Raw genomic sequence first — 22,044 nt, 5'->3', positions numbered from 1 at the left:
AGATAGAAGGTAAGTTTGGAAAGGTCAGCAGGAAACAGATTCTGAAAGGCCTTTTAAATTAATTTTAAGAATTCATACCTTATCTTGAACAATGGGAACCTATCCAAGGGTTTTAAGTAGGGAACTACCATGATCAAGTCATTTTAGAAGGACCCCATTGGGAGCAGTGGGGAAGAAGACTGAAGGAAGAGACACCAGTGAGAGGGCTATTGTAATCTAGGCATGAGTTACTAAAGTAACTACCATGGGGACAGAAAGGTGGGGAACAGTACTGGAGATGTTCAGAAGAGATCTAGTCAACTGATGAATAAGTGATAGTAAGAACCAATTTTAGAGAGAAAGTCTATGGAGTCATTATGGGACATGGTGTTGGCTTGATGTAAGGCAGTTTAACATGTGGTTCAGAAACATGGGAGAACTGTACTTGAAAAACAATTAAAAAAAAAAAAGAAAGAAACATGGGAGAAAGTGGTTAAGACTAGAGATACAAACGTAACAATCCCTCTTTTCATTCTCCACTTCTTTGTAAAGTTATCATCCCCAGGGCTTTAAATACTGTCTTTAGGATGATGAATTTCAATCTCCAAATTTTCTTCTCTAGCCTTGACCACCTAAGTAAGCTTTAGACTTCTATAACCAGCCATTCAATTAGGATGTCCAGTTGGGTGACTAATACACACCTCAAATTTTACATGTTCAAAACTCAGTTCTTGAAGCAATCCCCACCATGAACTGGTCTTCCCTGGTCTTGGTAAATGGCACCCACCATCCAGCTAGTTGCTTAAGCCAAAATCCTGGAGGTGGTCTTTCATTCCTCCCTCTCCCTCATCTCTTATCCCTCATCTGTCAGCAAATCCCACCGGTCCTATCTGTAATAAAAATTAATATCTTTTTCTCTCCATGTCCTTGGCCTCCACTATAATCCACACTGCTGTTGTCTCTCTCCCAGATCAATGCAGCAGTCTCCTCCCTACTTTCCCTGCTTCCATAGACCATTCTCCACACAACAGCCATAGCCAACTCTTAAACGTGTAAATCACATATCACTCTCCCTGCTTCAAAACCCTCCAAGGGCTTCCATTTGGCCTAATAAGACATAGCCCTTGCCCGAATCTCTGATCCCATCCCATCCTGCTCTCCTTGTTTTCTATGCTCCCAGCTATATTTTGGCAACTTTATTAGCCTCATTCCTGCTGAGTCTCTAGCATCCAGCACAATACCTAGCATAGGAGATTAATAAATATTTATTGAACAAATTAGTCAGGATCTGGATGGAAGTTGTTGAAGTCATAGGAAATGTGTAAATTTAGGATTACTTCAGGGAAAGCCTAAAGAGTAAAATGAAATTCTAAAGGGATAAGCAGAGGGAGGAATGCCTAAAAAACCAACTTGAACAAACAACAGAGTGGTAGGAGGAGAAACAGGAAAGTGTGATGTTACAGAAGGCAGTCCCACTTCCCTCTCCAGAAGTAAGCAATACTAACAGATGGGTGGGTATTCTTCCAAATCATCTTCTATGTATTTACATACATTCACAAATGTTTATGTTCCATGCATATATAGTTGTGGTTTTTATATAAAATGAGCTCATAGTACATGCATTATTCTATCACTTGCTTTACAAAATAACAGCTTTATTGAGTTATAATTTGCATGCCGTACAATTCACACATTTACAAAGTACAATTCAATGGTTTTTAGCATATTTACATACATCTGCAACCACCATGATAAATTTTTAGAACATTTTTGTCACCTCAAAAAAGAAACTCTGTTCCCTTTAGGTATCACCCCTGTGTCTCCTATTTACCACTTCCAACCCTAAGCAATGACTAATCTACATTCTGTCTCTACAGCTTTACCTATTCTGGGTATTTCATATAAATGGAAGCATATAATATATGGTCTTTTGTGATTGGCTTATTTAACTTAGAACAAGGTTTTCAACATTCATTCATGTTGTAGCATGTGTCAGTACTTTCTTCTTTTTATTGCTGAATAGTAAGTAATCCATTGTGTGTATAGACCACATGTTGTTTATCCATTCATCAGTTGGTAGACATTGAGTTGTTTCCTTTTTGGGGTTGTTATGAATAATATTTTATGAACACTTAATTACAAGTGTTTGTGAATACATACATGTTTGTGTTTTTTGAGTATATACCTAGGAGTAGAATTGCTGGGTCAAATGTAACTCTATTTTTGTCATTTTGAGGAACTTTCAGACTATTTTCCAAAGTTGCTATACCATTTTACATTCCCTCCAGCAGCTTATGAGGGTTCCATTTTCTCTAGATCTTCAGTAACACGTGTTAGTACCTATCTTTTTTATTATTGTTATTCTAGGGGGTGTGATATCATTTGCTTTTTTATTTAATGTTTCTTGAATATTTTTCTATATTGACATATATAGATGTCTCACATATTTAACTGCTAGGTAATATTCCACAGAGGCCAGGATCAAGATGATCCTGTCTGTACAATTGTGTTATTTCCTCCCCAGGGCTCAGTAGTCTAGAAATAGAAACAGCAGTGGTGAATGATGGCATTGATCCAGACTTGGAAATTGTGTGGCAAGTAAGGCTGAAGAATGGTGTTGATGGTAATGGTGAGGAGTACTTGAAGTGAGTTACCAACCCTGGTGCATATCAATCCTGTATAAGTGATAATGCCAAGGAGCTGAAGAGGATGAGATAGCATAACTGCTGGAGCCTTTGGAACTGGAAAGCATTATGCTGAGTGAAATAAGCCAGGCAGTGAAAGACAAATACCATATGATCTCACCTTTAACAGGAAGCTAAACAACAAAACAAACAAGCAAGCAAAATATAATCAAAGACACTGAAATAGAGAACAGGCTGACAGTGACCAGAGGGCAGAGGGGAGGGAATTTCAGGGGGAATAGGGGAGGGATTTACAGGAACTGGTATAAAGGACACATGGACAAAAACTAAGGGGGATGGAAATGGGAGGGAGGTGGGGAGCACTGGGGGGGGCTGGGAGGGGGGAAAAGACAGAAAACTGTACTTGAACAACAATTAAATAAAAAATATTTTAAAAAAGAAAGCAAGGGTTTTGCATGACAGGGCAAAGATAGTTTTACTTTGCTTTTACCCATTGCCTCTGTTGATTCTTTTTTCTATTTTAAGATTTCATCATTTACTGCTTTGCCTTCTTAAACAGCTGATTCAGAATGTAACATAACCTTATTTTGTGACTCAAACTGGCCATTATGACCACATGCTTTTGCTGTGGACCTCTGAGTCATGTACAAATATGTCTTTGTCTATTAAATGGATCTAAGATTTCTGTGGTTTTGAACTTCTCTCCTTCAATTTGTAGCTTTACATTTTGGGGTGTCAGAGTCTGAGATCAGTGTATTCTATATAGTTTCTTCTAATGTCCAGCTGTTTGACCAAGGATTGATGCCATGCATCTGTTGTGAAGTTGATGCATTTTTTGTAGCAATTTTACTTACCATTTAGGTGGTTTTTTTTCTCTTCTAGGTTTATAATTATATTATGGCAGAAGTTATGAGAAATCTGATCTCCAGAGAAGTGTTGGCAATTTTTTAATTTGATATAAACTGTTTTTGACAAGCTAGTTTTCTAGCATTGAAGAATTTAATGAATAAGTTTGTATTCACCTTATCCACATACTTTTTGATGTAAGGACCTGCTATAACACAGTAGCCACTAGCTATATATGACTTTTCCCAAAAAATCTGTTGGTTTAATATCAAGTGACACGGAATTTGGGATAGAACAAAGACTGAAGAACACACTTTGACAGGATTCTGAACTGGGTTTATTCTGACTGCATAGTTAAGGTTGAAATGGCAGAATGAGAAGAACTAAAGAAATGAGCCACTGCATGACTATTATTTTTTTTTTTACAAAAGTTTATTGTTAAATGTACAACAAGCTCCAGGACAACACTTCATTGTAGCTGTAGGTGGCAAGAGATGTTATGACAGGGAATCCAGATGTTAAAACAGGAATGCAATTAAGGATCACCACTGCCCCAGTAACAAGGAACACCTCACTTTTTGCCAGATTTCTTCATTCCACCTGTGGCCAAGGGGCCTTTCCCTGTGGCCTTCAGTTTTACTGCCTCAAGTTTCTTCTGCTCTTCTTTTTGCCTCTGTTTAGTTGCCTTGTCTTCCTTGTCTGTATCCTTGGCCTGCTTCTTGGGCTGCTTCAGGGGTTTCTTCTTGCCACATTTGTGGCTGGACATGGTGCCTGCTGCCCCTCTTCCAGACCCTCTAATTGTGGCTTTTAAAATTTAAATGTAAATTGAATAAATCACATAAAAATTTAGTTTCTTAGTAGCACTAGTCAGAAGCGCTACTAAGTTCAAGTTGTCACATGTGACTAGTGACTACCATATTGGAAAGTGCAGATATAGAATATTTCCATCATCACAGAAAGCTCTATTAGACAGCAATTGTCTAGACGTTGATCCAGTTTCCTCTCAGATTTCACCTTTCCAGACTGTAGTCTCATGTTTTTAGCATGTCCTTGTGCAGTAGCCATGTCCCTACTACTCAGCAATGCTCCCTGACCTCCCATCCCTGATCATGTCCCTTGCCCTCTGTCAGTGTATAAGATTTTTTGTTGCTGCTGCAACAAATTACTATAAACATCATAGCTGAAACCAACACACATTTATTAACTTATAGTTCTGCAGATGAGAAGTCTAAAATCAGCCATTTCCTAGTTTCTAGAGGCCACCTGCATTTTATTGCCTCATAGCCCATTCTTCTATCCTTTTTTAAGATTTTATTTCTTTATTTTCATTTTTAATATATTTTATTGATTATACCATTACAGTTGTTCTATTCCCCCCTTCATTCCCCTCCACCCTGCACACCCCTCCCCCACCACTCCCCCACTTTAGTTTATGACCACGTGTCTCAAGTTCTTTAGATTCTATATTTCCCCTACTATTCTTGCCCTCCCCCCTATTTTCTACCTAATGTCTATGCTATTTTCTGTACCTTCTCCCCCTTCTCCTCCTCCCACTCCCCTATTGCTCACCCTGCATGTGTTCTTCATTTCTATGGTTCCACTCCTGATCTAGCTGTCCTCTTGGTTTGCTTTTGTTTTAGGTGTGGTTGTTAATAACTGTGTGTTTGCTGTCCTTTCACTGTTCATATTTTTTATCTTCTTTTTCTTAGATAAGTCCCTTTAGCATTTCATATAATAAGGGCTTGGTGATGATGAACTTCTTGAACTTGACCTTATCTGAGAAGCACTTTATCTGCCCTCCCATTCTAAATGAAAGCTTTGCTGGATAAAGCAATCTTGGCTGTAGGTCTTTGGATTCATGACTTGGAATACTTCTTTCCAGCCCCTTCTTGCCTGGAAGGTCTCTTTTGAGAAATCCACTGACAGTCTGATGGGTACTCCTTTGTAGGTGACTGTCCCCTTATCTCTTGCTGCTTCTAGGCTTCTCTCCTACATTTTAATCTTGGCTAATGTAACTATGATGTGCCTTGGTGTGTTCCTTCTTGGGTCCAGCTTCTTTGGGACTCTCTGAGCTTCCTGGATTTCCTGGAAGTCTATTTCCTTTGCCAGATTGGGGAAGTTCTCCTTTATTATTTGTTCAAATAAGTTTTCCACTCGTGGCTGTTTCTTTCCCCCTTCTGGTACCCCTATAATTCGAATGTTGGAACATTTAAAGATGTCCTGGAGGTTCCTAAGCCTCTCCTCATTTTTTTGAATTCTTGTTTCTTCATTCTTTTCTGGTTGGATGTTTCGTTCTTCCTGGTCCACTCCCTTGATTTGAGTCCCAGTTTCCTTTTCATCACTATTGGTTTCCTGTGCATTTCCCTTCATTTCAATTAGTTTAGCCTTCATATATTCCTCTAATTTGTGACTATAATCAACCAGTTCTGTGAGCATCCTGATCACCAGTGTTTTGAATTGTGCATCTGAGAGGTTCGCTATTTCCTGGTCGCTTAGAGTTATCGGCTCTGGGGCTTTGAGTTCTTCTTGAGCCATAATGTTTTGGTCTGTTTGTGCCTGTTATGTAGGAGGAGCGGAGCCCTAGGTGTTCACCAGAGCAGGGCAACTCAGTCGCTGGGTTGTGATGGTGTATGTGGGAGTGGGGTCAAAGGGGAGCAATGGCGGTCTCCTCTGCCACCTCCCGCTGCCAGGGCTGCACCGTCCGTTCCACTGCACATGAATGTGTGACCGAGGTCAGCCCGTTGCCTTGCACACTCACTGGGTTCGCCCGCTGGGGCCTGCGTGATCTGTCTCACTGCCCACTCCTCTGCTGGTTTATCTGTGTGCGAATGTGTGACTGCAGTCAGCCTGCCCCGCACCCTCACTGGGTCCGCGCTGCTACCCCGGCTGCCTGTGCATCTGGGTTGGGGGATCTTTCCTGCCCGACCCTCCTCCACTGCTGGCTCTGCCCCTCTTACTGGTCCCAGTTGAATTGTTCGTTGTTGTTGGACTTCCGTATAGTTCAATTTTTCTGTTCTTTGGCTGTGTCTTTGTTTACTAAACTTTTGTTGTATTCAAACTTGGTTGTGGGAGAAGGCACAGTGTTTCCACCTACGCCTCCATCTTGGCAGAACTCTCCCATTCTTCCATCTTCATAGCCAGGACATAGTGTCTTCAAAACTCCGTCAGTCTTTGAGCTCTGCTTCCACAGTTGCATTGCCTTCTCTGACTCCGACTCTCCTGTTTCTCTCTTATATGGATTCTGTAATTACATTAGCCCTGCCTAGATAATCCAGGATAATCTCCCTATCTCGTATCTTTAATCATACCTGCATAGTCCCTTGTCTAATGTAAAGTGACATATTTATAGATCCCAGGAATTAGAACATGGACATACTTAAAGGGTCATGATTTGGCCTACCAGAACAGGCAGTCTTCTCCAGTTGCATCTTGTGTTCCTTGAGGACTGCTGTTGCACAGAGTAGGCCACACACTGTCTCCCAGGGTTTTATACAGAAAGAGAATATTGTAAAATCTTTTTTCTGCCTTCATCCTGTCTAGAAATACAAAATTTTGGTTGTTCTGACTCCTTAAAATATGATCCTATGAATACAATGGCACAAGTGCATCTTATAGGCAAGACAAATCCACAGCCAACTCAGTGTCCTATCAGAGTTTGTCCCACTGTGACACAGTTACTATTTCAGGGCTGATGTCTGCTAGCCTTTCTTCTCAAAAATAAACAAAAGCATGCATACCCTTAATCAAAACCAAAAAAACTGGGACTCAATATATTACCCAAAGCAACACCTCTGGAGCTTTGTCCAGGAAAGGGTGACAGGAAAGCCTCAATCATTCCTAGGACAAGCAGCAGCAGAAACCAATACAAAATTGATCTCCTACTTCCAGATTGTACAAAATGGCATAGACTCATTTCTCTCTGCTCCTTTCACCTAAGTATAACTATACATTCTATAAACAATCCAAGAGTCAACCAAAGGAAGATTCTGAAGGTATAAAGAGGAAGACAAAATGGTTAGGAACCTCTGGAATGTAGGAATACCATACTAGCGGGGTGCTTTATGAATCCCCACCCAACAAAAGAAGGCATTTTCTACTCCCAGCCCAGCAGTGAGATGGCTTGGGGAGGTTCCTTCTTCCTCTGGATTAAATGGCAGTCCTGCTGACAACACCAGGTGAGTGTGGAAACTCCAGCAAAGAGAATCTAGCAGGGAGCCCCACTGACAATAAGCATCCAGAAGAAGTGCTCTCTTTTTCAAGGCCAGAGACTCTGCTACCCCACCAAAAGACAGTGTGCAACCAGAGCGCCATCAAGGGGAAACCCCATCACAACAGTTAATCTGGTTTAGGAAGCCTCTATCCCCATGGTCATGAAGACCCCCTCTCCCCAGGAGAGATACCAGGACAGCATACATCACTGGCAATGGAGGTTCCACCAAGGAAGAAAAGCCAGGGAAGATTCATTATTTTCACAGACTGGAAACTCACTTTCTTCACCTAGAGGCATCAGGCAACCCTGCCTGGTAAAACACCTTCTACTCCCTCAGGCAGCACCAGCAGAGCTGTGGGGCATTAGCACCACACTAACCAAGCAGACCAAAATAGCACCACAGAGGCTCTGAAAAGTAAATTGTCATTGCAGTCACAGTCTACAGAAATAGGCCAGGACCTGTGTGCTAAACCTAAACACAGTGACTGCCTGCTAAAATAAAAGACTTCAATAGTGTCCTAACATAGAAGCCCAAATGTCCGGAATATAATAAAAAAAAATCACCCATCATATCAAGAACCAGAAAATCAGTCCTGGCTGGTGTAGCTCAGTGGATTGAGCACAGGCCTGCGAACCAGATGATCGCAGTTCGAATCCCAGTCAGGGCACATGCCTGGGTTGTAAGCCAGTTCCCAGCAGGGGTGAGTTCCCGGCAGGGGATGCTTGAGAAGCAACCATACATTGATGTTTCTCTTCCTCTCTCCTTACTTTTGCCTCTAAAGGTAAATAAATAAAATATTTAGAAAAAAAGAACCAGAAAATCAGAACTCAAATGAGAAATGACAATCAACTGACATAATACTGAGATGAACCAGATGTTAGAATTATATGACAAGGATTTTAATGCAACCATCACAAAAATGCTTCAGTAAGCAGTTACAGAGTTTCTTTAAACAAATGAGGGAAAAAAGAAAATCTGAACAAAGAAATACAAGTTATAAAAAAAGAACCAAATGGAAATTATAGAACTGAAAAACACAATAACAAAAATTTTTAAAAACTTGCTGAATAGGCTCAATACTATAGTGAAGATAATAGAGAATAAAATCAGTGAACTTGAGGTTAGCTCAATAGAATTAACTCAATCTGAAAAACAGAGAAAAAAGACTGAAAAACGAGCTTCAGAGACCTGTGGGAAATAACAAAAAATCCAATATTCATATTATACGAATCCCAGAAAGATACCAAAACCAGACGAAGACAGTACAGAGAGAGAGAGAGAGAGAGAGAGAGGGAGGGAAACTATAGGCCAGTGTCTCTCATCAAGTTAGATGCAAAAAAATCTTTTGTAAGCTATTAGCAAAATGAATTCAACAATGTATAAAAGAATTATATACCTTGAACGAAATGAGATTTATTCAAGGCATACAAGACTGATTCAATATTTTAAAATCAATCAATGTATATCAACAAACTGAAAAAAATCATGTGACTATATTAGTTAACACAAGAAAAATATTGACAAAAATTCAACATTTATTTATGATAACAACTCTCATAAAGAGCATCTACAGAAAACCTATAGCTAACACTATATTTAATGCTTTCCCTCTTAAGATTGGAACAAGGCAAATGTGTCTGCTCTTGTCACTTATATTCAGCGTTGTACTGGAAGTTCTGATAAGTACAACAAGGCAAGAAAAATAAATAAATAAAACATACAGATTTGAAAAAATCAAGCAAAATTGTATTTGCAGGGGACTTGATTGTCTACGTAAAACAATCACAAGGAATCTCGAAAAACAATTCTAGCACTAATAGTTGAATTCAACAAGGTCATGATCAAGGTCAAGATCAACACACAAAAATAATTAAATTTTATACAAAACTTGTGTAAATCTAAATAAAAGACAATACCATTTATAATTGCTCCAAGGAAAATGAAATATTTAGGGATAAACTTAACAAAACGTAAGTAAGATCTGTATGCTGAAAATTATGAAACATTGATGGAAGAACTCAGAGAAGACATTAATAATTCGAGACACTGTGTTCATGAATTGGAAGACTCAACATAGTAAAGATGTCAGTTCTCCTCAACTGATCTATAGGTTAATAAAATGCCTATCCAAATCCCAGCAGGGATTTCTGTAGACATACCTAGGCTTATTATAAAATTTGTATGGAAAGGCAGAGGACCTAGAGTAGCTAAAATGATTACTATAAAGAATAAACTGGGGGTGGTCATTCTTCCCAATGTAAAGGCTCACTATATAGCTCCAGTGATCAGGACAGTAGTAATAGTGGGAGTGGATAGACAACAAAGATAAATGGAATGGAATAGAGAAACCCAGACATAAACCCACACAAATCTGTTCAACTGATTTTTGACAAAGGTGTAAAAATAATCCAATGGAAGGATTGCCTTTTTAACAAATAGTGCAGGAACAATTGACATTCATAGGCAAAATAAGTGAACTTCCACCCCAACATTACACCTGCACAAAAATTAACTCAAAATGGGTCATTGACTTAAGGTGTAAAACTATAAAACTTGTAGAAAAAAAGCAGAAGAAAATCTTCATGATCTAGGGTTCATCAAAGAGTTCTTAGGCTTGACACCATAAGCATGATCCATAAAAGGAAAAATATATTAATTAGATTTTTTAAATTACACAGTTTTATTGTATTAAAGATCTTATTAAGATAATGTACAACCCTGGCTGGTGTGGGTCAGTGGATTGAGCACCTGCTTGTGAACGAATAATGGGTTGCCAGTTCAATTCCCAGTCAGGGCACCTGCCTAGGTTGCAGGCCAGGTCCCAGGTAGGGAGCACACAAGAGGCAACCACACATTGATATTTCCCTGCCTCTCTCCTTCCCTACCCATCTCTTTAAAAATAAATAAATAAAATATTTTAAAACCTTTAAATAAGATGAGCTACAGACTGGGCGAAATATTTGCAAACCACATAAATGACAAAAATATTTGTGTCTAAAATGTATACAGAATTCTCAAAACTCACATTCCAATTAGAAAATGTGCAAAAGATATAGACATTTCACTAAGGAGAATATACACATGACAAATAACACATGAAAAGATGTTCAGCATCATTAGCCATCAGGAAAATTCAAATCAAAATCATGCTGCAATATGACCACACACTTATCAGAATAGCTAAAATAAAAAATAGTGACAACACTAAATGCTGGCAAGGATGTGAAGAAACTGATCACTCATACATGTGTTCTTCAACATATCAGGACATCCATGCCATGGAATGCTACTCAGAAATAAAAAGAAATGGATATCAGTTCATGCAATAACTTGAATGAGCCTCTTGGGAATTTTATTCAGTGAGGAAAAGTCTTAAAGTGTTGCATACTACATGATTATATACTACTGTTTAAATGACAAAAAATAGATATAGATATGGGGAACAAGTTAGTGGATGCCAAATGGAATGGAATGGGGTGGATGGAAAGTGAATGTAGCTGCAAAGTGTAGCAGGAAGTATCCTTGTGGTGACAGTATAGTTCTGTATTGTGTCAGTGTGTACATGAACCTATACATGTGATAAAATTGCATGTAACTAAATACACAGAAATATAAACAAATGGTTACAAATAAAGCTTGGGAAATCTGGACAAGATCAATGGTTTGTAAAAACATCAATATCTTGGTTATGATCTTATACTACAGTTTTACAAGATGTTACCACTCAGGGAAACTGGGTAAAGGGTACATGATATTCCCCTGTATTATTTTTTTACAATTGCATGTGATTCTACAATTATCTCAAAATAAAAAAATTTAATTAAAAAAAGATAAAGACAAACAATTGGGGCCTTCAACATTTTGCCAGAAATTTGAACTAAGGAATCTGGCTCATGCAGGCTTGACACTAATTTGTCATCTGGCTATCAGACTGAATAGTTACAAAGAACAATGACTTCTCAAACCTGAGTATGTAGCACCTTAGGGGGCTTCTAATAAACCAAAGAGGTATTGTTCACCTGGAAATTCTCAGTAACCATATTTAAATGATAATCACTTTTATGAAAAAGTATTTGCTATATAAATCTTCATATTAGAGGGTCACGCTACAAAATCGGAATAGGATATGTCAGTCTGTTCCCACTCTACTCCTTCCAAAACAGGCAGTGCTCTTGAAATGCTATCTGTAAAAGGAATGAAACTGCCAGGTATTGAAGACTTTGTGTGGTGGGAGAATTTAACCAGTTTCTCAAAGGGAAGGAATTCTGTTTCATGTGGCCAGATTTATCCTGAAACTGAGGGCGATAGAACAGTCCTAGCAGTCTACATCCAGGAAGTGAGCTCCCCTTCTGCCTAGTGTTAACCAGAGCCTTGGTCTTTTTTACTAATGTTATTTCACAGCCTTCCCCCAACACAGACACATACAATTAAGGAAACCAAGACTGAGCATGTCCAATAATACAACTAATTTCTGTCAATTAGTCAATGTCTGACAATTAGGAAATCAGCAGATTATGCTTAAGTTGACACATATTCAATCTAATGGTTCATAAAACAGGTGGCTGGTTATTTTATTCATATATAAGTGACTCTGAGTGCATTGAAAGGATGTTTAAAACAACAAAAGAATAATCAAAAGCACAGTTTATCACCTTGATTCTTAACAGATTTAAAATGCATAATGACAGCAGTGCTTGGTTAAATAAAGCAACAAATTGACAGCTGAAGTGCTGAGGGTAGGCACAGTGTTATTCCTGAGGGACTCTGGCCATGGCACCTGTGCTCCAAGCAGGTGTGTTAAGGTATGGCCCATGAAGTGAGAGAACTGAGCATTAAAATATTCCAAACCTTTGCAAAGTAATAGTCTCAAAGGAGGTGATTTTTGAGAAAGAGCAGAAACAAAACACACCTAGGAAGCTAGTTAGGCATTTGAGACCTAAATGCAAATGGGAAAGAAAAGCACCTTTAGAGCTGGGGCAGTTGGGAGCCTTTCATGTTGAGGCACAAACATTTTCAAGTGGGGCATCAACCTCCCCTACATTCTCGTTCACATAATTTTTCATTTCAGTTGCTCATTCTCTTTACCCAGTCCCCCGCCCCCCATGGGACTTCATGCTAATTATCTCATAGCAGTGATACCATCTGCTGAAAAAGCTGGCCCCTGAGCAATCTCCATCTTCCAAACTTTGGGCCTGCCTCTACCTGCCCTGATACAAGAAACAGAAAGCCACTGTGTTGTCCCCTATACTCTTCCGAGGGGACTGCCTCAGCTCCACAGATTGAAGCAGAAACTGAGTACTTGATTAGTTCTTTAAGCCGGAGCCTTTCCTTATAGTATTCAGTACTGAAGTTTTGGGACTCATCCTATGTCTACACATGGCTTGGCGGTGGACCAGGTGACATGGTCAATTTAGTGAAAGTGGTTGGATAAATTACTTTAGTGTGAGGTTCCAGGCATGTGAGGTTCTTAAGGAGGCAGGCAGATAGTTAGAAAGGAGGAAGTTTCAAAGGCATCTGCAGCAAATGCAAAATATGCTAAAGAAAGCTAAGCCAGACATTCTAGGCCACACAGCCTGAGTTCCTGAAATGTTACTTCACTCCTTACAAGTAGGTGGACTTGAGGCAGGAGACTTTGGGACAGTAAGTAAAAATGAGGAAGTCCCGGGAGGCTGACATCAAAGTAAGTAGCTGACATTGACACAAACCAACATGCTGAATACGGAAAATAGTCTTGTAATAGGACAGTAATACTTAAAACCACAGTCGGGCTTGTGCACTTTGATTCTGAACAACCTGTAGTCTACCTTAGTATCACTATAATCTGATTGTAATAAATTAGCATTGTGGTTTCCATCCCCAAGTGGGCAACCAGAGAGAACTATGGGTAATCACATGCACAGTAGCAGAAAAATTGTATGATTCCTAATGCAAGCACAGTAGAGAAAGTAGATTATGAACAGGGAAGTAAAATCCTTACAAAAATAAAACCCCTCAGACAACAGGGGGCCATTCTCTGTTCAGGGGATTAGCCTGCTCCCATATTCTGTGGAATGTACTGTCCTATTTTTAAAGAGGGGAAGGGAGGAAGAGAGGGAGAGAAACATCAATATGCAAGAGAAACAATCGGTTGCCTTTTACACACCTCCAACTGGGGAACTGACCCACAACCCAGGCATGTGCCCTGACCAGGAATCCAACCAGTGACCTTTCAGCTCACAGGCCAGCGCTCAATCCACTGAGTCACACCAGCCAGGGTGAGTGTACTATCCTTAATAAAGCTTGCTTCCTTGCTTTGCTCAGCTCTGTTTGTGTGATTTGTTCAATTTTTTGTTTGTGATCGCCAAGAACCTAGTTACCTGTGCACACCTGTAACAATAATCCCACGTCTGATATAATTGAAGAAGTTGATTTCTTGGCTACTGCTTTACCACTATCTCTGGCTATGTGGGCACAAATGAAAGTTTTTTGGCCACAAGAGGGTGAAAGGGTGTAGATGATACAGATAAATCTGGAAAAGAACTGAAAGGATGTGGTTTATTCATAGATTTGTTGCACCATCTTTTTGTAGAAAGGACAGCTTGATCTTTATTCACAATCCCACTCTTAAAATATTTGTATATGTTTTAAAAATTTTAAAGAATTTATTTATTTTTAGAGAGAAGGAAGGGAGGGAGAAAGAGAGAGAGAGAAACATCACTGTGTGGTTGCCTCTCATGTGGCCCTCACTGGGGACCTGGCCCACAACCCAGACATGTACCCTCACTGGAAATTGAACTGGCAACCCCTTGGTTTGCAGCCCGAATTCAATCCACCAAGCCATACCAGCCAGTGCTTTAAAAAGATTATTTTTGTTTATGCTGTTACAGTTCCTTCTTTTTCTCCCTTTCCCTATCTCCTCCCAGCTGCAACCTCTACCCTCCCCAAGCAACTGACAACTCTCACCCTTTACCCTCCCCAAGCAACAACCAATTTTTATCCACATCCATGGATAGTGCATAAAATATTTTTAAACTTCAGAATAAGAGTGAGGAACTTAGGTGTCCACACCAGTAAATTGTCCATATCTGGCAGCATGAAAGAAGGTGGACAGGGTACACTGACCCCAGTCTAATTTCCATGAAGTGAAGCTTTGAAGTTTTGGTAAGAATAGTTCGCGATTTGAGAAAAGTTAGACACCCTTTCTTTTACATATATTAAAATATTCTTTTTAAAAAATACATTTTATTGATTATGCTATTACAGTTGTCCCATCCCCCCCTTTATTTCCCTATATCCTGCACCACCCCTCCCACCAGTATTCCGCTCCCCCCTTAATTCATATCTATGCATCACTCATATAAGTTCTTTGACTTCTCCATTTCCTATACTATTCTTAACCTCCCCCTGTCTATTTTGTACCTACCATTTATGCTTCCTATTCCCTCTACCTTTGCCCCTATTCTCCTCCTTCCCCTTCCCTGATGATAACCTTCCATGTGACCTCCATTTCTGTGATTCTGTTCCTGGTCTAGTTGTTTGCTTAATTTGTTTTTATTTTTGTTTTAGGTGTGGTTGTTAATAACTGTGAGTTTATTGTCATTTTACTGTTCATATTTTTATTTTCTTTTTCTTAGATAAGTCCTTTAACATTTCATATAATAAGGGCTGGGTGATGATGAACTCCTTGAACTTGACCTTATCTGGGAAGCACTTTCTCTGCCCTTCCATTCTAAATGAAAGCTTTGCTGGATAGAGCAATCTTGAATGGAGGTCCTTGCCCTTCATGACTTAGAATACTTCTTTCTAGCCCCTTCTTGCCTGTAAGGTCTCTTTTGAGAAATCAGCTAATAGTCTTATGGGAGCTCCTTTGGAGATAACCGTCTCCTTTGCTCTTGCTGTTTTTAAGATTCTGTCCTTCTCTTTAATCTTAGGTAATGTAATTATGATGTGCCTTGGTGTGTGCTTCCTTAGGTCCATCTTCTTCGGGTTTCTCTGAGCTTCTGGACTACTGGAAGTCCGTTTCCTTTGCCAGATTGGGGAAGGTCTCCTTCCTTATTTGTTCAAGTAAGTTTTCAATTTCTTGCTCTTCCTCTTCTCCTTCAGGTACCCATATGATTTGGATGTTGGAATATTTAAAATTGTCCTGGAGGTTTCTAAGCCTCTTCTTAATTTTTTGAATTCTTTTTTCTTCATTCTGTTCTTGAATGTTTCTTCCTTCTGCTCCAAATCATTGATTTGAGTTCTGGTTTCCTTCCCTTCACTATTGGTTCCCTGTATATTTCACTTTGGGTAGCCTTTGCTTTTTCCTCCATTTTGTGACCATACTCAACCATTTCTATCAGCATCCTGATTACCAGTGTTTTGAACTCTGCATCTGATAGGTTGTCTATCTCCTTATTGCTTAGTTCTATTTTTGGAGTTTTGATCTGTTCTTTCATTAAGACCATTTTTTTTGTCTCGGCACAGGTGTTATGTTACAAGGGGTGGAGCCTTAGGTATTCACCATGGCGGGGCAACCCAGGCCACTACAATATGGCACTGTGTGTGTGTGGAGGAGTCTGAGAGGGAACAATGCTATTTGATCAGCTCTGGGCCGGTTTTCAGTTTTCCCCTGCTTCCCACATGAAAATTGAGCCCTTTTGGGGCTGATACCTGGGTGGGTGGGTTTGTGTATGTTCTAGGACCTTATGGGTCTCTCTCCTATGAGGCTGGGAGTTTCTCCCAACAACACAACCACCACAGGTTTTTTTCAGTCAGAGGTTTTGAGGCTTTATTTCTCTGCACTGGAACCCTGAGTTATTTGGTCTGTCTTGCTCCCCAGTTGTTCCTCCAGGTTTACTCACATGCAAATTTGGGACTGCCTGGTCCTCTAGCTGCTGCCTTGCCACAAGTCCTCTCCACCTGGCTGCCAGTCTCCACCCCTTCTACCAGTGTGGATGATACTTTCTTCTTTAACTCCTTGTTTGTCAGACCTCTATACAGTTCAATTTTCTGTCAGTTCTGGTTGTTTTTTGTTTTTAAATTTGTTGTTGTCCTTCTGGTTGTGCAAGGAGGCAAAGTGTATCTACCTACCCCTCCATCTTGGCCAGAAGTTATATATTAAAATATTCTTAATGCTTATGATAACTGGGAGGGATGTTATGAAGAGAGGAAAATATTTATATCTTATACAAAGTTGACAGGGTTGGGGAATAAATCTTGGTTTGACTAGGAAAAAAGGTGGTTTGAGTTTTCTACTTTTGAGCCACTGATTTGATCTCAAGGGAAAACAGTCTTACTGTTGTGCATCTGAGTGCTGACATTAATAGCAAGAGGTGAACCACATTTTCCCCTTTTATTGTCATTTTCTTTTACTTACCATATTTTGTAATTATCCTGGTTCCTTGGATTATTTTTCTTTTGTCATGAGCATGAAAAGAATATCATCAGCTTATACCCATTTTTATTAATATAAGAGAGCACTGATAAAGCTACATGAAAAGCATAGATAAACTGGAAGTCAAAGAATCAGAGTGTTCAAATCAAAGAAGCGATAGAAACAACTGAGGCCAGCCCCTTCACTTTCACATATGGGAGACAGAGACTCAGAGAGGAAAGATGGCAGGTCACATGAGTCTCATTCCTGTCCTCCTTTCAGAATAAGATGTATGACTTTATTGCTACATACTTTCCTTTCTAATTATATTTGTAAAGGTTATTAGTTGGTATTCCTGGGGCATGTAGCCAACTAGGTATTAAGGGTTATGGATCTGGAGTCATACAATGGTAGAGAAAGCTAGACCCAAAGTAAACAATGAGCAGATCTGGAGTCAACACTCACTTGCATTGTGAATGTTGGCATTCTCCTAGGTTCTGTCCTTGGTCCTCTTTTTTTTTTTTTTTTTTTTTTACTAAGAGTAACTCTATGGTTAGGGTTGATCTGTATGGCAAATACAAGACTAACTCTGAATTGAAAGAGTGCAACTGTAGTTCTTTAGATTTTCTGCCTGAGAGAATAATGTATTCTTTCTCCAGTTCAGTACCAATCTTTTCACCTCCCTATCTCCTAACAATACATTGCCTTTCCCTTATACTCTGCCACATTTGTAACTACAACGAAATCTGTTTGTTTGTTTTTTAAATATTTCATTTATTTATCTTTAGAGGGGAAGGGAAGGAGAGAGGAAGAGAAACATCAATGTATGGTTGCTTCTCATGCATCCCCTGCTGGGAACTCGCCCCTGCCGGGAACTGGCCTGCAACCCAGGCATGTGCCCTGACTGGGAATCGAACTGCGATCGTCTGTTTTGCAGACCCGTGCTCAATCCACTGAGCTACACCAGCCAGGCGAAATCTGTTTTGTTTTAATAAAAACAAACAAAAATCTTTTTACCCAGGATTCCCCTCAGCTATTCCCTTGTTAGCCAAACTTCTTGAAATAATGGTCTATACTTGATGCTCTACTTCCTTCCATTTAACTTCACCCCAGTGCCAAACTCAATGGACACTTTTCATCTTTATTTTCAGTTATCTTGCTGGCAGCATTTAACACTGTTCAATCACTCATCTGCTTGAGACTCTTTCTTCTCTGGCTTTTCTTCTTCTGATTCTCCTATTCCTCTATTCTTCAAGGAGTTTGTTTGAGAATAGTGGTATTTGGGGCTAATGCCCAGCTTATATCACCTTTATTACAATACTTTCCAACCTATAATCTCCCAGGAAGGGAAGGTAAAGTACCAGGACACAGCCAATAGGAAGACTAAGAATGGATATTTAAATGGAGGTAGATGCCAGACCTCAGGGAGTACATTCTCCCAGGGATGTAGTAACACAGAGAAAGTTGACTGTAGGGGATCAGGCTGAGAGGTCACATAGACTCAGAGACTAAAGCTACAGTTTTGGCCAAACATGACAGTGGATGAGTGACTAGAAGACAGTGCTAAGCAGAGAACCAGGTGGGGGGAACAAAACCAACTCTTCCAAAGAAGCAAGGAAGAGATCTTGAGCCAGAGAGAGATGTGGAGTAGCAGGAGGGAGAGAGAGGAAGAGTTGTGACAGGAATAAGAGGGAGAGAGGGGAGTGATGAGAGAGCACAGGAGAGGACACCTAGACAACTTTCTAGTTCCTGCGAGGTGCTGCTGTGTTTACTGCAGTAAATTTCTGCATGTTTCCCTTCTATCCTTGTAATAACCTTCTCTTTTTAGTAGATCATTGTTTCTTTTTATAAAAGATTTTATTTATTTATTTTATAGAGAGAGGGGAAGGGGAGAGGAGAGAAACGTTGATTGGTTGCCTCTCATACAGGGACTGAACTCACAACTCAGCCATGTGCCCTGACCAGGAATTGAACTAGCAACCTTTCACTTTGTGGAATGATGCCCAACCAACTGAGCCATCAGGGCAGATTATTGTTTCCTTCTTTATTTTTTTTATTTTTTAAGATTTTATTTATTTATCTTTAGAGGGGAAGGGAAGGGGAGAGGGAGAGAAATACCAATGTATGGTTGCCTCTCGTGTGTCCCACACTGGGAACTGGCCTGCAACCCAGGCATGTGCCCTGACTGGGAATCAAACCACGATTGAGTGGTTCTCAGGCCTGCGCTCAATCCACTGAGCTACGCCAGCCAGGGCAGATTATTGTTTCTTTAAAGGTAACCTTTACACTAAGGCACTTCTCCTATCAACTCCTCAAATTCTACCTGAGTGATCTCATCCACGTTTTTTGAGTTTAACATGTTTTTATTTCTATCAATGTTATGCATGTATACAATTTTTTTAAAACACTACCAAAGGCTCTAATGATAAGCAGAAGTCCCTATGTCCACTTCTTTCCTGCTTCCCAGAATAAATCACTCTTTGAAGTGTTCCTTATGGTATTTACCTCAGTCATTTAAGAGAATGTGATAATCCTGCTATTCATTTTATTATTGTGGCAATATACATAGCACAAATTTACCATTTTAACCATTTTTAAGTGTACTGTTCTATGACATTAAGCTCATTCACATATCACCATTATACAATTATGTCACCACTATACATTTCCTGAATTTTTTCATTATCTCAAACTGAAATTCTATACTTATTAATCAATAACTTTCCATTCTCTTCCCCTCCAGCCCTGGGGAGTGTTCCAGTTGCTATGAATTTGACTATTGTAGGTAAGTAATATAAATGGAATAATACAATATTTATTCTTTGATGTCTGCTTTATTTCACTTAGCACAATGTCTTCAAGTGTTGTATATATTATAACATATGAAAATTTGATTCCTTCTTAAGGCTGAGTAATATTACATGAATATATAATAGAACATATATGCACACTATATTTTATTTATCATTCATTCATTGATAGACATTTGAAGTTTTTCCACATTTTGGTTATTATTAACATGATGCTATGAGCTCTGCATTCACTTCTTTTAGGTATATTCATAGAAATGGAATTTCTGGATCATATGGTAATTCTATGTTGCTTTTTTGAGAAACCACCATCCTGTTCTCTATGTTCTAATATGTTTTGACAAACACTTTTTAAACATCATCTACTGACTTTATATTATGGTAGCTAAGGATTCATCCTTTCTTAAAATATTCTCTAGCCCCTGTGTACTGATGATTTCCTATTTATGTGTCCAATTCTGACTTCCCCTTGAGCTACAGGTTTGTATTATCCAAATGCTTGCTGGACATCTCCATGTAGATGTTAAGCTCAGCATATCCAAATATACTTTCCCTTGCCCACCAATCCACACTTTCTCTTCCTCTGGTTATTATACTGTCCCCTTTGTCAGTGAGTGTCACCAATGTCTACTTAGTCACTCAAACAAGAAACCTGGAAGTTATAACAACTGCTTTGGGACCTTACCATCCAATTGTTCACCAAGAGTTGTTGATTTTACCACTTAAATACTTCTTGACTCCATTCTTTTTTTTTCTTTCTCACTGTCACTGCCCTAGTTCAGGTCTTCATCATGTATTGATCAGACCACTTGCAGCAGCAGCCTCCAGTCTTGTCTCCCTGCCTCCATATTTGCCCTCCTTTAATCCTATTGCAAACTGAGCTAAGCCACTTTAGCCTCTTATGTCATCAGGTATTTTTTCAATGACTATCAGTAGCTTCCAATGACTAGAGATAACTGCAGGTTTTAGTTTTCATACCCTGCAATCTCCCTACCAGGTGGTATGTTCCAATGAAAACAGGACTTCAGCCCAGCATACACTTAGTAGCAATTTTACATAGTCCTGTAACCTTTCCTCATAAGATTGATTACGCCCCATGCAGGAAGTTTCACTTGAAACACATTTAGCAGTTCTCCAGTAGTAGCTATTTTAGCGAAACTTACGATCAGATCAGGTAACAGAATCATCTATTAAGTGTCAAGATACAAGACTCACTACTTCTAGACCCAGAATGCCACTCTGGGATTTCCAGTTTCTTAAGCCCCATTAATGCAAAGGCAGATAAAAGTGCTGATCCATAAATCTAGAGCACCATTTATTTCACCAATGAAAGTTTATTTCTGGACTTGCGCCAAGATGGAGGCATAGGTGGAAACACTGTGCCTTCTCCCACAACCAAGTTTGAATACAACAAAGGTTTGGAGAACAAAGACACAGCCAAAGAACAGAAAATTGAATTATACAGAATTATACCGAAAACAACTAACCGTTCAACCAGGTCGGTAAGAGGGGCAGAACCAGCAGTGGAGCAGGGTCGGGCAGGAAAGATCCCCAGACCTAGGTGCGCAAGTGGCCTGGACCCAGTCAGGGTATGGGGCAGACTGACCTCGGTCGCACATTCAAGCACAGTGAGATGGACCACACAGGCCCCAGGGGGCGAGGGCTGACGGCGGTGGCACACTCGAGTGCAGTGGGACAAAACGCGCGGGCCCTGGTGACAGTGGCAGCTGGCGCACCTGTGGGGGCCGTGGCGGGAGGCGGCAGATGGGACGCCATTGCTCCTTGTTGACCCCGCCCCCACATACAGCATCACAACCCAGCGACTGAGTTGCCCTGCTCTGGTGAACACCTAGGGCTCCAATCCTGCTACAGAACAGGCACGAACAGCCCAAAAGATGGCGCAAGAAGAACTCAAAGTCCCAGAGCCAATGACTCTAAGCGACCAAGAGATTGCCAGCCTCTCAGATGCACAGTTCAAGACACTGTTTATCAGGATGCTCATAGAACTGGTTGATTTTAGTCACAAGTTAGAGGAACATATGAAGGCTAAACTAATTGAAATGAAGGGAGATGCACAGGAAACCAATAGTGATGGAAAGGAAACCGGGACTCAAATCAATGGAATGGACCAGAAGGAAGAACAAAACATCCAACCAGAAAGGAATGAAGAAATGAGAATTCAAAAAAATGAGGAGAGGCTTAGGAACCTCCAGGACATC

At 39.9% G+C, this 22,044-nt stretch overlaps 1 protein-coding gene across 1 annotated transcript; it reads right to left on the bottom strand.

Annotated features, from left to right (window-relative positions):
* Positions 1–3,883: 3,883 nt before the first annotated feature.
* On the bottom strand, positions 3,884–4,265 carry LOC118983760 (translation machinery-associated protein 7-like). Its single transcript, XM_037041353.1, has one exon. The coding sequence runs from the start codon at positions 4,234–4,236 to the stop codon at positions 4,042–4,044; it is 195 nt and encodes a 64-aa protein (XP_036897248.1). The 5' UTR covers positions 4,237–4,265; the 3' UTR covers positions 3,884–4,041.
* Between the last annotated feature and the right edge of the window lie 17,779 nt (positions 4,266–22,044).

Source organism: Sturnira hondurensis, unplaced genomic scaffold (genome assembly GCF_014824575.4).
Source record: "Sturnira hondurensis isolate 20B ecotype Veracruz unplaced genomic scaffold, ASM1482457v3 Scaffold0003038, whole genome shotgun sequence".
Classification (NCBI taxonomy): domain Eukaryota; kingdom Metazoa; phylum Chordata; class Mammalia; order Chiroptera; family Phyllostomidae; genus Sturnira; species Sturnira hondurensis.
The sequence above is the reverse complement of the archived record's forward strand: the minus strand, read 5'-3'. Positions and strand labels throughout refer to the sequence as shown.

Excerpts from the sequence above, each read along its gene's own strand:
- LOC118983760 (XM_037041353.1), bottom strand. The coding sequence starts at position 4,236 with ATGTCCAGCCACAAATGTGGCAAGAAGAAACCCCTGAAGCAGCCCAAG.